This window comes from Syngnathus scovelli, chromosome 3, assembly GCF_024217435.2.
Source record: "Syngnathus scovelli strain Florida chromosome 3, RoL_Ssco_1.2, whole genome shotgun sequence".
Classification (NCBI taxonomy): domain Eukaryota; kingdom Metazoa; phylum Chordata; class Actinopteri; order Syngnathiformes; family Syngnathidae; genus Syngnathus; species Syngnathus scovelli.
In genome coordinates this window covers 25264075-25277447 of record NC_090849.1, presented here as the reverse complement: position 1 = coordinate 25277447, position 13373 = coordinate 25264075, and the positions used below count along the sequence as shown (strand labels likewise).

The following is a 13373-nucleotide window of genomic DNA, read 5'->3' as shown; positions in this document are numbered from 1 at the left end:
CCCGTTCACATACACTAACGGGACACTGCGGCCACGCAAGGCGCTGCCAGGTCCACTGGGAGCAAATTAGGATTTAACATCTTGCTCGAGGACACTTGGACATGGTCAAACCCACATTTGCGTGTGCACACGATGCATTTTGTTTGACGGCGATAACAATATCGGCACGCATCCAATAGAAGTGTGCGACCACGTGTAATGATTGACTAGAGACCGATAAAGTAGCAGCATCTGCGCTCGTCCCCACGTCCTCGTGTCACTTGACGGCAAAATAAAAAAAAAAAAGCGTATGTATGTATGTATATATATGTGTATGTACGTATGTATGTACGTATGTATGTACGTATGTATGTATGTATGTATGTACGTACGTATGTATGTATAAAATACCGCCTGGCGCGTCACATGGTTAATGTTTAGCACCACGCGCAGCCTGTTTCCGTGAGTCGGAACTCTACAAAGAAATGGGACTTGACCCGACTTGGCCTTTGGGCGAGCGTTCGGCTTTGTCACCTTAACCTCGGGTGCCCACCCCGTCAGCCCGCCCCCGCGCGTATCCAGGCGCACGCCTTGCTTGCCCATCCAGCCCGGCGGCGGCTATATAAGGCAGCCGCCGCCGAGCGGGCGGGCGTGAGAGAAGACAAAGCTGAAGATGAGTGTGACCACCACGCTGTCGCTGTCGCTGGTGCTGATGAGCATCTCCCTCTCGTCGGTGTCGTCCGCAAAGGTTGCGCGGGCGCACCTGAGGGTGGTGCAGACGGAGAGCGGCAGCGTTCAGGGTACCAACAAACGCACGGGACTGTTCACGTCCGTGGACATGTTCAAAGGGATCCCCTTCGCCGCCAGACCCGGACTGTGGGAGAAACCGAAACCCCATCCAGGATGGGACGGTAGGTCAAGGGACCTCTCCGGAGCCCCGCCTCGTCTTCGAGCGTGAGGAAACAAATGTTTGTTTGCTCCTCTTGCCCGAACCGCGGCAGAACTTGAAGCAAGCGCTTCGCCCCCAAAACGCTCGCCATTTGTGTGCGTAGGGGTGCTGAAGGCCAACAAGTACGCCGAGCGCTGCCTGCAGGTGTCGCTGTTGCAGACCGAGACTCGCGGCAGCCTGGATTGTCTCTACCTCAACATTTTTGTGCCTCAAGCGAGCACACGTACGTAGCCACTCACATCACGTCAGCTCTTGCACCTCGTCACGTCGGACGCCGCCGTGTCACGTATCTGGTGTGACGCCAGATTTGATTCCAGAAATCGCGCCGCACACAGGCACAACTACGTCGTCATATACGGGAATCGAACTCACAGCACAGGCCACGTGTGATGTAACACGAGAGCTCCTCGCGTCTGGTGACATGCTGAGGACCGGGTTCATAAAAGCACGCACGCTTGCACGCACACTTGCACGCACGCACGCACACCCACGTGCAAGGTGGTCGCCCAAGTCAACGGTCCTGCGTGTGCGGGTCAGTGTCGTCCAACCTGCCCGTCATGGTGTACCTGTTCGGAGGGGCCTTCCTGCTGGGGGCGTCCAACGACTTGGCCATCCTGGGAGACTCGCTGTACGACGGCAAGGAAATGGCCGAGCGCGGGAAGGTCATCGTGGTGTCGGCCAACTACCGCGTTGGAACCTTGGGCTTCCTCAGCAGCGGAGACGCTCGCATGCCAGGTGCGCAAATGGCTGCAAATCGTTCGTTCACGCATGCACTGGAGAGCCGCGGAGGAGGAGCCTGGGCATGTCGAGGTAACTGGCGCGCGCACGTGTGTGTGTGTGTGTGTGTGTACTTCAGGGAACTACGGTCTGTGGGACCAGCACGCCGCCATCTCCTGGGTGCGAAGGAACATCGCCGCATTTGGAGGAAACCCGGACAACATCACCATATTTGGACAGTCGGCAGGGGCCGCCAGCGTCAGCTTCCAGGTGGCCTCGCTAACCCTTAGACAAATTGAATTGGTTGGGCCAGGAAAAGAGAGATGATATCGTTAGCCGCCATGCTAAGTGACCGCGGTGGTGCGTGTAGATGTTGTCCCCGTACAGTAAAGGTTTGTTCCGGCGAGCCATCACTCAGTGCGGCGTGGCCTTGAGTCCTTGGGCTCTGCAGAGGAAACCCATGGCGATCACCAAGAAGGTAGCCAACGCATCACTTCCTCTTTGTCCTCATCGGCGATCACACAATGGCCGTTTGCTGCAGATCGCCCGTAAGGTCGGCTGTTACCGGAGCGACGAGGACCTGATGTTGACGTGTCTTAAGATGACCGACCCGGTGGGTCTCACCATGGCGGGAAAAATTGACATCCTGCAACTGCTGGGCAACGGTGAGGACGGACGGGTGCCCCCCCTCCTCAGCGAGGTTAAAGCTCCTCCGCGGCCTCTGTAGGCGTGGTCATGGATCTCTTGGAACACGCCCCCGTGGTGGACGGCGACTTTCTCCCCGACCAGCCCGCTCGCCTTTTTCACAACGCCGCCGACGTGGACTACATGGCCGGCGTCAACTCCATGGACGGGCACATCTTTGCGGGCGTCGACGTGCCCTCCATCAACCGCAGGAAGGCAAACACCACCGTGTGAGCCCCATGCCGTACCGACCGATGTGGGTCAAGATGAAACCTTAAGCCAAATCTTGGTCGTCGCCGTCGTCAGGGAGGACGTGAGGGGGCTCCTGATGGGCCTGACCAAAGAAAAAGGTACGGCGGCCGTGGAATCGGCATTCCGCGTGTATTCCGCCCACTGGGGCTCGGCCCCGGATCCGGCGGCGGTGAAGAAGACGGTGGCTGACATCGAGACCGACTTCCTGTTCCTGGCGCCGACCCAGACGGCGCTTCAGCTCCACGCCAACCAAAGCGGGTTAGTCCCCAAGGGGCTGCCAGAGGCTGAAAAGTTGCCCGAGTTGAGCCCGTTTTTGTCCCTCAGCGCTGGCCGCACCTTCTCCTACCTGTTCAATATGAAGACGCGCATTCCGGGCTTCCCCCGTTGGGTGGAGGCGGAGCATAGCGAGGACCTACAGTACGTCTTTGGCAAGCCTTTTGCGACGCCGCTCATCTACTTCCCACGACATCGCGACCTGTCCCGATACATGATTGCGTACTGGACCAACTTCGCCAAGACCGGGTACGGTGGTAGCCGACCTCAGAGTGGTTGAGACGCTCCTATTTCAAGTCAAGTCAAGTATTTCCTTCTTTGTCTTTGTGTCTCCCCGGTCGGTATCCAGCGATCCCAGTCAAGGAAACACTAAGGTTCCGGTCCCGTGGCCCGCCTTTGGCAAAACCAGTCGTCCCTTCCTGACCATCAACCACAAGATGAGCAAGTCGTCCGTCGGGTCTCTGTTCACTCGCCGTTCACTCGCCGAGTTCCCGTCGATAGCGGCCGCTAACGTGCTCTCCTCTCTGTCTCGCCAGCTACGACCTGAGGCAGAGCTACGTCGCCTACTGGACCGAGACGTACGGCGCCCTGCCGTCAGCGCGGCCAGCGTGATCCCGATGCACCCGTGACTACGACTGCCTTTTGAGCGGCTAGCGAGACGACGAGCTACGAGGCGCTAGGTTGCCCGATCAAACTTTGATCGTTCAGCAAATCCAATAAAATCCTTTGAAGTGAAAGGAGGAGTGACGCCACTTTTCAAAGATGTCCGCGTCGACCCATCAATTCATCAGTAGTAGAGAAATTGAAGTCTTGACTGGCACCTTCAAGGACCCCGAGCGCTCTCTTTTGGCCCATGTGTTCTTGGCGAACGCAGGCGTGCGGGCGGGCGTGTGGCCGTACCTTGTAGGCGTCCAGCCGCTTAGCGAGGCGGGTGGCCGCCGCCAGCAGGTTGCGGTTCTCCGGGCTGTCCGAGGTCAGCCACCTCAGCAGCGTCACCTGCACAGGGGTCATGCTCAGCGTTAGCAGCCAAACTGCGGGTGAGGTGGGACAAATGAGAAGAAGAAAAACAATGGAGCCCTGAAGCACGGCCGCTGTTGCGGTCTTTCTCGACAGGAGATGTCGAGAAGAATATTTTGACTCGACTTTTCGTCGTTTGACGCTCGGCATATGAGGGAGACTTCACCGTCCGTGCAAATTTGAATTTACCTGCTGGAAAAAATCCAAGAGCCCCATTTGTCCGTCGCCCGTCCACATATTCAACAACAAAGTGACATAAGCAATAGGCACACAATGGGAGTCACGGACCTGCGTGAAGCTGGCCCCCACCCCACCCCACCCCACGCAAAATTCAAGGAAAACAGTTTGTTTTGTTCGTGCTGGTTTGTGCCATAAAAATGTTTGTTTGTGCTGCAACGTTTTCTTAGTTATGAGAGATTATTGCATAGGTCATCCAGAGTTCACCCATCTGCTCCAAATGAACCCAAAATGGCTACCGTTCGTTTGCGTTACCACTAGATTTCGTAGCTATTACACATTTAATTTCTAGCATGTCGTCACTCTGCCCAACTCACTCCACACCCGTTTTGGGTTCATTTGGTGCAGATGGGGGCGGGGGCTGGGTGAACTCTGGATGACCTATAAAATAATCTTTCATAACTAAAAAAAAAAGGTTGCAGCACAAACGAAACTTTTTACGGGACGGCACAAACGAAACAAACTATTTCCCTGAAGTTTTGCGTGGGCTGGTGGGCCAGCTTCACGCAGGTGAGTCCCGGCGATATTGCTTTCCTGTTCCCACTTTTCCGCCTTCTTCTTCGTCGTCTTGCTGGTGCTCATTAGCTGTAAGCTAAAGCTCTGTCGCCACCTGGCGTCCGCGCGGTCTCACTGCCATGATGGGAGCGATTGCCGTGGAGCACGTTTTCAAAACTCGATCCCATTTGGATTTGTCAAAGATGAGTACGATTTCGACTCTCACATAGAAACTGGGAAAAAAATATTTCACGAGTTTGTCTTCAAAGTTCAACATAAATCAACACAAGGGAGAACAACAAAGCTCCTCTTCAGTATTCCACGTTTTAATGTGACCATTTTCACGTGACATCACGATCTAAAATTCGTCCCACTACAACATGATGGTGAACTTGGTCTGGAAAACTGCTCACGACGCAGCTGAACAAGCACAACACGCAGGATGTCGGCGTGTCTATTCTCATTTCGTCACGTCGTGTCAAGTTGCGCGTCGGTGGAGACGTACGTACGTTCGTTCACATGCAGATTGAAGGCAGACAGACGGTGGTGCATTGAGACGTTGCGCACGTCGGCAACGTCAAAGGTGCTGGCTCTGGCATAGAACCGGTGGGTGTCAGCTGCGCTCTTTGCTTTTGGCGAAGGTTCCCAGCTGTTTGGTGTTGACGTCCTTAAGCTGCTCCAGCTGCCGCTGAGCTCGCCGGAACAAATACTCGATATGCATCACGTCGGTCTTCTTGATGCCGGCGTTCTCACGGAACTCGTCTCGGATGCGGGGCAGGAAGCCCGGCTTGTCCCGCCCGGCCCGCAGGAACTGTCGGTACAGGGCCAAGACCTGCGTTTGCAGCTTGCTGTGCCGCGCCATCTGCGATGCCCGCGGAAGACGCCAGAAGCTACCCGCGGCCACCGGGCGTGAGGGCAAAGGTCTCAAATGTCCAGCGAAGCTTCGACCCAGAACGCTTCCTCAGTCGACCCAGGTGAGCTCGGGCTGGCTGGCTGGCTGGCTGGCTGGCCGGCCGGCTGACAGGAAGTACAAAACAATTTCGGATGCTAGAAAGCGGTGAGGATGCTCACTGGGTAACCATGGTAACTGAGTCTGCCAAGTCAACGGCCAGTCCGGACAAGATTTAAGTCAATCGTTTTAATCATTGCTCAATGCTTCGTCTTTCTTTTCAATGACATGGGGACACATCCTGAAAAGCAATAGGCGCCAAACTAATCGCGCGATGACGAATCAGCGGATGTCAGGTTGACATTATTCGTGTGTTTGTACGTGATATAGTTCGAGAAGAACATACAGTACAAATGAGCGACGAATTAAGAATGTCGGGAAGGAGAAGGTGTCAGACGCGCATGCAATCACAAAATGCCTCAAGAAAACGAATTGACTTGTTGAAAGAAACAAAACAGACGTCAGGCACAGCAACGACTTACTTTAACTCGCCGCTTGATTGTCAGTCAGCAGTTTGACGACGTCACTGAGTTGGCGTCCAAAGGACAGACGGCCTTCTCGTCATTAGCTCACTCGTTAGCCTAGCCAAGTTGGCATGTTGAGAATGAGAGCACACGTACGTACTTCTGATTCCTTCTTTCAAAATAAAATGCCACTAGCTTCGAATTCGCTGGACAAAGACGGGGACATGCGTCGAAACAACGCGATATCACATTTCCACCGCTTCCCCTCCTACACACACGCGCACACACACAGTTGTCTCCGATTCTCTAACAAGAGCACATAAAAGTTGTTTTGTAAAACTTGAAGGTGAAAGCCAATGTACGTCCGGTAGCGTGATGACGTCTCAAATGTCAAAACACCGCACATTTGACACCAAGCGGAAAATCAGGTCCGTGGAAGTCTTTCTACTCTTTACTGAAATGTTGCGTTCGCTAAATGCCGGCGGCCGATCATCTCATCTGATAGTAATGATTGACTTTCCAGTTCGCTGACCCTTTGCGGCGGCGGCGGCGGCGCGCACTTCAGCTAGTAAGAGGATTGAAAGAAAAGAAGGCAAGGCCACTGACGAGTCGCTTAGGAAATTATTGTTTGCATACACATGAATAACATTGAACGTATTATGATATTTACAGTATCCTTCTGTTTTTTTTGATCACAACGAACTAAAAATGATGAGACTTTTTACTTTGCGTTCTGCGCCTTTGCAAACGACCACATAGTGGTCAGGGAAGGTTTCATTCAAAACAAATAGCTTGCCAACGTGGCCCAACTCCGCTGCTCTCCATCAGAGGCGCGCGGCAGCGGCCGACGGGAGGCCCGTGAGGCGGGCCGTCGGGCGTGCGTCACATGGAGGCGATGGCGGCGGAGCAAGTGGAGGCGCAGGTGGAGCGTCTGCTGGGCGGCCTCGGCTGCGAGGTGGCGCCGTGCGACATCGGCCTGGAGCAGAGCAAGCCGGCGTCGCTCGGGAACAACGTCACCTACATCGTGTGCGCCGTCATCTTCAACGACACGGTGGCTGATGCACGCCGGCAAAAAGGCCAACGCCGCCGCTCGCCTCGCCGTCGTTACCCAAATGTTTGTGTGCGACAGGAGGAGATTCTGATGGTCCAGGAGGCCAAGCAGGACTGTTACAAGAAGTGGTACCTGCCGGCGGGGAGGGTGGAGGTCGGCGAGAGTCTGCAAGAGGCGCTGCGGAGAGAGGCGAGTGCAAACGTCGCCACCGCCAACAAGGCGCCGACTCCAGCCAATCAGCTCCCTGTGCAGGTGAAGGAGGAGGCGGGCTTTGAGTGCCGGCCAATCACCTTGCTGCTGATCCAGGAGCAGGGACCTCAGTGGATCCGCTTTATCTTCCTGGCCGAGATCACGGGTGAGCCGCCCCAGTCGCGCCGCCCCAGTCGCGCCGCCCCAGTCGCGCCGCCCCAGTCGCGGCGCCGCCCCAGTCGCGCCGCCAACGCTCGCCTTGCCTTTTCCCCCGTCTGCCTTTCCAGGTGGGAGCATCAAGACTTTGCTGTCGGCGGATCGGGACTCTCTCCAGGCCACCTGGTGGGACCGACGCGCCCCTCTCCCGCTGAGGGGCCGGGACATCCTGCGACTGATCGACTTGGGGCTCAAGTGAGACCCGCTTGCGTTTACGAGCCAAGTGCTCTCGGACTCGCTTCCGAGTCGTCGTGCTTTTGGACTCGGACCCTTCGCGGCCTGGCGCTCGTCGCCTTTTGACTCTTCTCTCTCTCTCTCTCTCTCTCTCTCTCTCTCTCTCTCTCTCGGGCCGGTTTCGGCATCCATTCAGGTACCGCCGCGACGCCTGGCATCCCGTCACTCTGCCTCTGGACACCGGCTGCCGCCACGTGGTCCAGAGGCTGGTGCTGATCTTCAGCGCCGACTCCAACGTCTGGCTCCTGCTGGTCAAAGGTAGGACCCCCCTGCGGATCGGGAAGCCCTTTTTGCCGCCATTGAGGCGGGTCAATGCCGTGTCCCTCAGGCCCCCGGCCCCACCTCCCCACGGCGGCGGCTTTGAAGACTCACGCCGTCACGTGGGCGGCCGACACGGTGGCGCGGGACGCCGTGCCGTCGGCGTACTACGAGCACAACGTCAACACGCTAGGCGTGTTGAGCCTGCAGCATGACGGACGGCAACACGGAAAGACGGACGGCGTGTGCTTCAACACGCTGGTGGCCCTGCAGCCCGACGGCGTGGCACGCCGGGAGGACGGCACCGGGATCCCGCCGGCGCCGCCTGCCCGGGGGCCGCCGCCCGTGGAGAACCCGCGCTACGTCTGGCACCGGGTCCTGTCGCCCGGGCTCAGGGACAAATTGCTGGAGAAGAGCGCCACGGCTGCCATTCTGCCCATGCACAGCCTTTACTGATGACCGCCAGTGGCCACGTGAAGGCCGGCGCCAAAGCTGATGTCCCTCCCGCCGTTGCTGCTGCCGCCGCCGGCGGGCCTAATAAATGTCCACTTGACGTCTCTGCATGTTTCAAGCACAATTCATTCCAATCAATACAGCAACTTTGCATGTTCACAGACAAAAATGTGAAGACAGTCTTGGAAAAATGTGTGCAAGCTTTGTGATCACGTTTCCTCGCTTGTCTTCTTGCTCACGTTGAGGGGAAAAGTGTGTTGTTCATCTTTCACAATGACTAAACTTTGTCTCGAACAACGAGCTTGCGCTCTAACTTTATTTTTCACACAACGCCATTAACCGGAAGTGTGTGTTCCTCGTTCCGTATGGCTGACTTCCAACATGAGTGAAAACAATGGAACCTCCCCTCTGCTGGTCACATCGACGATTACAGTTTACCGCAACAAAACCCATTTTCGACGCATCACTGGGGCGGGCCATAAAAGCGAGACCACAAACTCGCTTCTTTTAGTTTGTGTTGGTTTTTCACAACACGTGACAAGCGTGTCGGACGACTTCTTGAGAGCCCTTTTGCTTGGAAACAGAGGAAGCTTTCCTCAAACACAACTGCCATCAAGCACGGCTCCTTAGGTTCCGTTTGCGCCGCATGGTAAAGGAGCGAGCGGGGGCAGATGAAGGAGGAATGAACTCACCTGCGCTGTGGGGATGGCGACACCCGCCTGCCTGCCTGCCTGCCTGCCTGTCTGTCTTGTGTGCAGGCACCATGAGTTCGATTCCCACATATGACGGTGTGCATGTGTGTGTCACCTGCGCTGCCCGTGTGCTGACTTCCTGCTCGATTCTGGGCGTGGCTTCTTCACGCTCTATTTTCCTTTTCAGTACTGAGCGATAATGATGGCAGATACTTCGATTATACTTTTAATACATCCGCTTTTATTGAAAAAAAAAAAGACATGCATAACGTGAACAGAGAGCATTCATGACGATTTGCCAACGTGTCCGACTGCTTAGGTGGAGCGCCGGTCAAACGACAACCAAAATGTACAAAGTTCTCGTTTTGGTTGAAAAGCTGCCCCTGATCAGCGCGTCAAGAGATACGTTAGGCTATTGGGCAACCACGCTGAAGGTGAAGAAGGTCGCGCGGGGTGCGTCAATTTGGCGTTAGTGCACCGACGCCTCCTGGAGCTTAAGGGCCGAGTCTGCGTCCTCCTCAGGCGGCGCGTTGTCGCTGAAGAGGGAGTAGGGCGGCGTCTGGCGCGCTTCGATGATGAGCACGCCCTCGGGCGACAGCGAGGCGAACACCGTCAGGGGGTCCACGTCCGTCGGGATCCTGTGTGTGCGTGGTGGTGGTGGGGGGGGGCGCACGCGCACACACACACACAAAACGCGCTTGAGCTCAGCACGGAAACATGGCAAAATGTTGTTGTGCTTCTAAAATGGACTTTGTTTCTCATCAACTCCAAACTTGAGCACTTGGCGGCGCTCTGATTGTACGGCGACAAAGTTGTCGGCATTCCCAAAACGGGCTTGAAAACGTTAGAGCGGGAGATCCGCGCAAAAGGTTTTGCCAAATATGGCCATCACGGCCGAGACGAGAGTGAGGAGAGCAGAGGAGTGGAGAGGACGGAGAAAGGGGCGCCAGACGCTCCGCTGGGAACATCACCTCACTCGCCTATTTATAGTCGCGAATTGGGGGCCATCCAAGCGACAGCTGAGGCTGGATGAATCTTCCCTGAGATGGGCTTGACCGCCAAGCCGAACAGAACACATGGAAAATGGCACAACCTCCAAGCGCTACAATTTGTTTGCTGTCTTTGCTCGATTTCTTTTCATTTTCTCCACGCGAGCGAGCGAGCGAGCGGGCGGGCGGGCGCTTTGTACGCGCCTCGAGTTGAAAGCCAAATGGCACAATGAGCCGTTTCTCACTTGGCAAGGCGAACGTGCCAACGCGGGTTCCAGCGTTGGCCGCGATGCGACGTGCACATCAGGCGAGCCACTTGGGGAAAAAAGTCAACAATTGCGCGGTTGAAAGTCGTTTGTTGACGCTGCCACGAGTGACAAAGGGGAATTTTAGCAGCCCGTCCACGCAGGCCCTATTGACACATAGCTGTTTGTTTGTTTCCTTGTTTGTTTGTTTCTTTGTTTGCTTGTTTCTTTGTTTGGTCTTATGCGCGCGCTACTCAGCTGCACGTGTTTGACGCCATGCACCCACACAAAATGCGACTCACTGGATCTTCTTGGTGAAATTCTTGGTGACGATGCCGCCTTCCTCCTGCTTCTCTTCATGTTTTCCTGCAGGGAAAAAGACAAGCGCGGTGCTCAGAGAACACAGAACACTGAAGGTGCAAATTTCAGGATGGGGTTCGTATTTTGTTTTGTTTTGGCAGGAAAGACAAAATGGCTGACTTTCTTTTCAGGCATGACTTGACCCGAATCAAGTAGAATCACAGACTAGGCCAAGGTTTCCTGACCGATGCTGCTCCAATCGATCAGGATCGATCGGGTCTTCCGTTTCTAAGCGGGCTGCCGGGCGGCCGGCCGTCATGCGCTCCACCACCCCCCCCCAAGCGACAGCTGCTGACTGACCCAGCCGACCGCTCGCACAATCATGGAAGGGGGCAGGGCTTGGATATGACGCGGTACCTGGAATTGGCCAAAGCATTGAACTTTGCCCATTTCTAACCCCCGTGCGCCTGAACTCCATGAGCGCAACGTCAACAACTGGTCACTTCCGGAACATTCTGTCCGGCGCTTTGACGGCAGCGGGCTGTTTGTCCGACTCGGCTTGGCTCAGCTCGGAGCTAAATCCGGCTCGCCGCCGGGGGAGCGACAGCAACGCTCGAGGAATGCAACGCAACAGGTGTCCGAGTTCCAGCCGAAGACAACGCTGGACATGCAGTCACCGCCGCCACCGAGAAGTCGACATGCTCGCTGTCACCGGTTGCGAAATTGTAGTGGTGCAAAACAATGCCAGCTTGCAATGAGTCATCTCACGTGTTGCCAGCCCGCCGCAGGCAGGCCCGTGGAACCACACTCACGCAAAATATTCATTCAATGAAATGGCAAGTCCAACAAATGAGCGAAAATGACAATATGTTGTGAGAATGAGAAAATGTATGACAATCTGGAAAGTCAAATGACAAAACTGTAACCGATGATGGCAAGAATAAATGGGAAGTTTCCCTAAAATGACTTCTTTCATCGTTTGTAAAACTTCCCAAAAGGTCAATATAAGGCACGATTTGTTTTCCTTCAAATGGTTTCCGATGAGAGCGAATGTTTAAAAAAAAAACACAAACAAAGACAAAAAGAATACACTTGTAGACGGATGATGACGCAGCGCAGCGATGGTGCACTTTGACGAGAAAGGCGTGGCCAAACTCCAGCAAAAGCAACAAGTACAGACTGAGATGTTGCTCACCTGACACTTCGACGAATCCCTCCCTGGTTTTGATGTTGAGCTCGTGCGACTTGAAGCTGTGCACGTTCACGCACACTTTCCACGGGTCCCCCGCCTGGGCGGCAGTGGCGGCGGCGGACGAGGGCTCGAAGAGCGACGGCCCGGACTGGGGCCGGCGGCGTTCGGGGAAGGCCGCCCGCAAGCCGCCGCCACCGCCGCCCAGGCGGGAGCCCAGCCGGCCCGGCCTGGCCCAGTCTGGCCAGTCCATGGACAGGTCGTCCGGGAAGGGCGGCATGCCGAAGTCGTCCTCCGCCAGGAAGCGCGAGGTCATCGCTTCTCCGAAAGGGTCGCGCGGAAACCTCTGGCGCCCGCCCACGGCGTAAAAGTCTCCCTCCGACATGTCCGATGCAAGTCAAGAGAAGTTTGGCGACTTGTCGAGCGGTTGCGGGCGCATCGCCATCCAAGTCCGGAGAAGCCTACAAAAAGGAGGAGCCAATGGCCAGCCCCGTTGGCTGCGCCATTTTTATAGGGGCTCCGCTCCACCCACCCCACCCCAACCCAACCAGCAGGCGTTCTCCAAAGCCCTCGAACCTCGCCGAGAACGCCTTGGCCGTCAACTTGGCCCACTTGCGCTCACCCTCCCATCCCCTTCGACGCCGTTCTCAGATCAGACATGCGGGCAACAAACTGGTTTTGACAGCGTTGGCCCTTTGGCGGAAATGAGTCACGCCGGCCAGAATAGAAGACCATGTCAAGACCATCAAGTCAGCGCGCCCAAATGACCGCGCCACGCACGCACGCACGCGCGCACGCACGCTGCCTTTTCCACCTCCACAAGAAGCTGTGCTCATCTTGGCGGGTGACGCACGCCCATTTCATGTCAGCGGAACGAATACAAGAAAATCAGGGTCACCGTCAAAACCCCCCATAATCCATTTTCTTTGCAAAACTCCAAATTTACTTTGGTGAAATGAAAGAAAAGAAGCACCTTTTCTTGGTGTACCACAGCATTTCTTTGGGTGGATTTCAAAAACAACGGCTGGGATAGGCTCCAGCACACCTGCGACCCCTGTGGGGACTAAGCGGTACAGAAAATGGATGAATGGATGGATGGATGGATGGATGGATGGATGGATGGGTAGATGGTGCCCAATACACTGGACCCCCACTTGCCCGCAGCTCCGCACCTACAGCGCCACGATTTGGCCAGTACAGTTTTTTTGAATACGAGATGTTTAAGGTGCCTTGTTACAGTTGCAGCTCGTGAAATAAAGTTGTGTTGTATTTTAGCATCATTTCTCTTTACCACTACTACAATTTCTAGCAAGAATTCCCTCTAGCATTTTTAAAAACATTTGTTTTCTCGTAACAGGTTCTTTCAGGGTTTGAATGGATTTTTGATCAACTCAGGCCGTTGTTTTGTTTCGACAATTCTTCCCCTTTACACAGCATCAAAATGAAATGGGAAAAAAAATGACATCAAAATATAATTCTCAATTGATGTTCTTAAAGGTGTAAAAACATTTGACATTTTTTGATTTGAAAAAAATCGACTA

At 55.1% G+C, this 13373-nt stretch overlaps 4 protein-coding genes across 4 annotated transcripts; 2 read left to right on the top strand and 2 right to left on the bottom strand.

Moving 5' to 3' along the window:
- The first annotated feature begins 638 nt into the window (after positions 1-638).
- LOC125993796 (bile salt-activated lipase-like) lies at positions 639-3591 on the top strand. The gene is made up of 11 exons (XM_049762697.1): positions 639-890; positions 1032-1151; positions 1466-1663; positions 1785-1915; positions 2016-2123; positions 2187-2310; positions 2373-2559; positions 2636-2839; positions 2906-3103; positions 3204-3311; positions 3391-3591. The coding sequence occupies exons 1-11, from the start codon at positions 653-655 to the stop codon at positions 3464-3466; spliced, it is 1692 nt and encodes a 563-aa protein (XP_049618654.1). The 5' UTR covers positions 639-652; the 3' UTR covers positions 3467-3591.
- Positions 3592-4908: 1317 nt separating this feature from the next.
- On the bottom strand, positions 4909-6173 carry sdhaf1 (succinate dehydrogenase complex assembly factor 1). Its single transcript, XM_049762795.2, has 2 exons — positions 6035-6173; positions 4909-5620 (listed from the first exon to the last, which is right to left on the bottom strand). The coding sequence occupies exon 2, from the start codon at positions 5463-5465 to the stop codon at positions 5217-5219; it is 249 nt and encodes an 82-aa protein (XP_049618752.1). The 5' UTR covers positions 5466-5620; positions 6035-6173; the 3' UTR covers positions 4909-5216.
- Positions 6174-6902: 729 nt separating this feature from the next.
- On the top strand, positions 6903-8717 carry nudt18 (nudix (nucleoside diphosphate linked moiety X)-type motif 18). The gene is made up of 6 exons (XM_049762757.2): positions 6903-7067; positions 7146-7256; positions 7320-7422; positions 7544-7667; positions 7843-7964; positions 8035-8717. The coding sequence occupies exons 1-6, from the start codon at positions 6903-6905 to the stop codon at positions 8418-8420; spliced, it is 1011 nt and encodes a 336-aa protein (XP_049618714.1). The 3' UTR covers positions 8421-8717.
- A 610-nt stretch (positions 8718-9327) lies between these two features.
- hspb8 (heat shock protein b8) lies at positions 9328-12325 on the bottom strand. Its single transcript, XM_049762791.1, has 3 exons — positions 11839-12325; positions 10646-10709; positions 9328-9747 (listed from the first exon to the last, which is right to left on the bottom strand). The coding sequence occupies exons 1-3, from the start codon at positions 12215-12217 to the stop codon at positions 9579-9581; spliced, it is 612 nt and encodes a 203-aa protein (XP_049618748.1). The 5' UTR covers positions 12218-12325; the 3' UTR covers positions 9328-9578.
- Positions 12326-13373: the final 1048 nt, after the last annotated feature.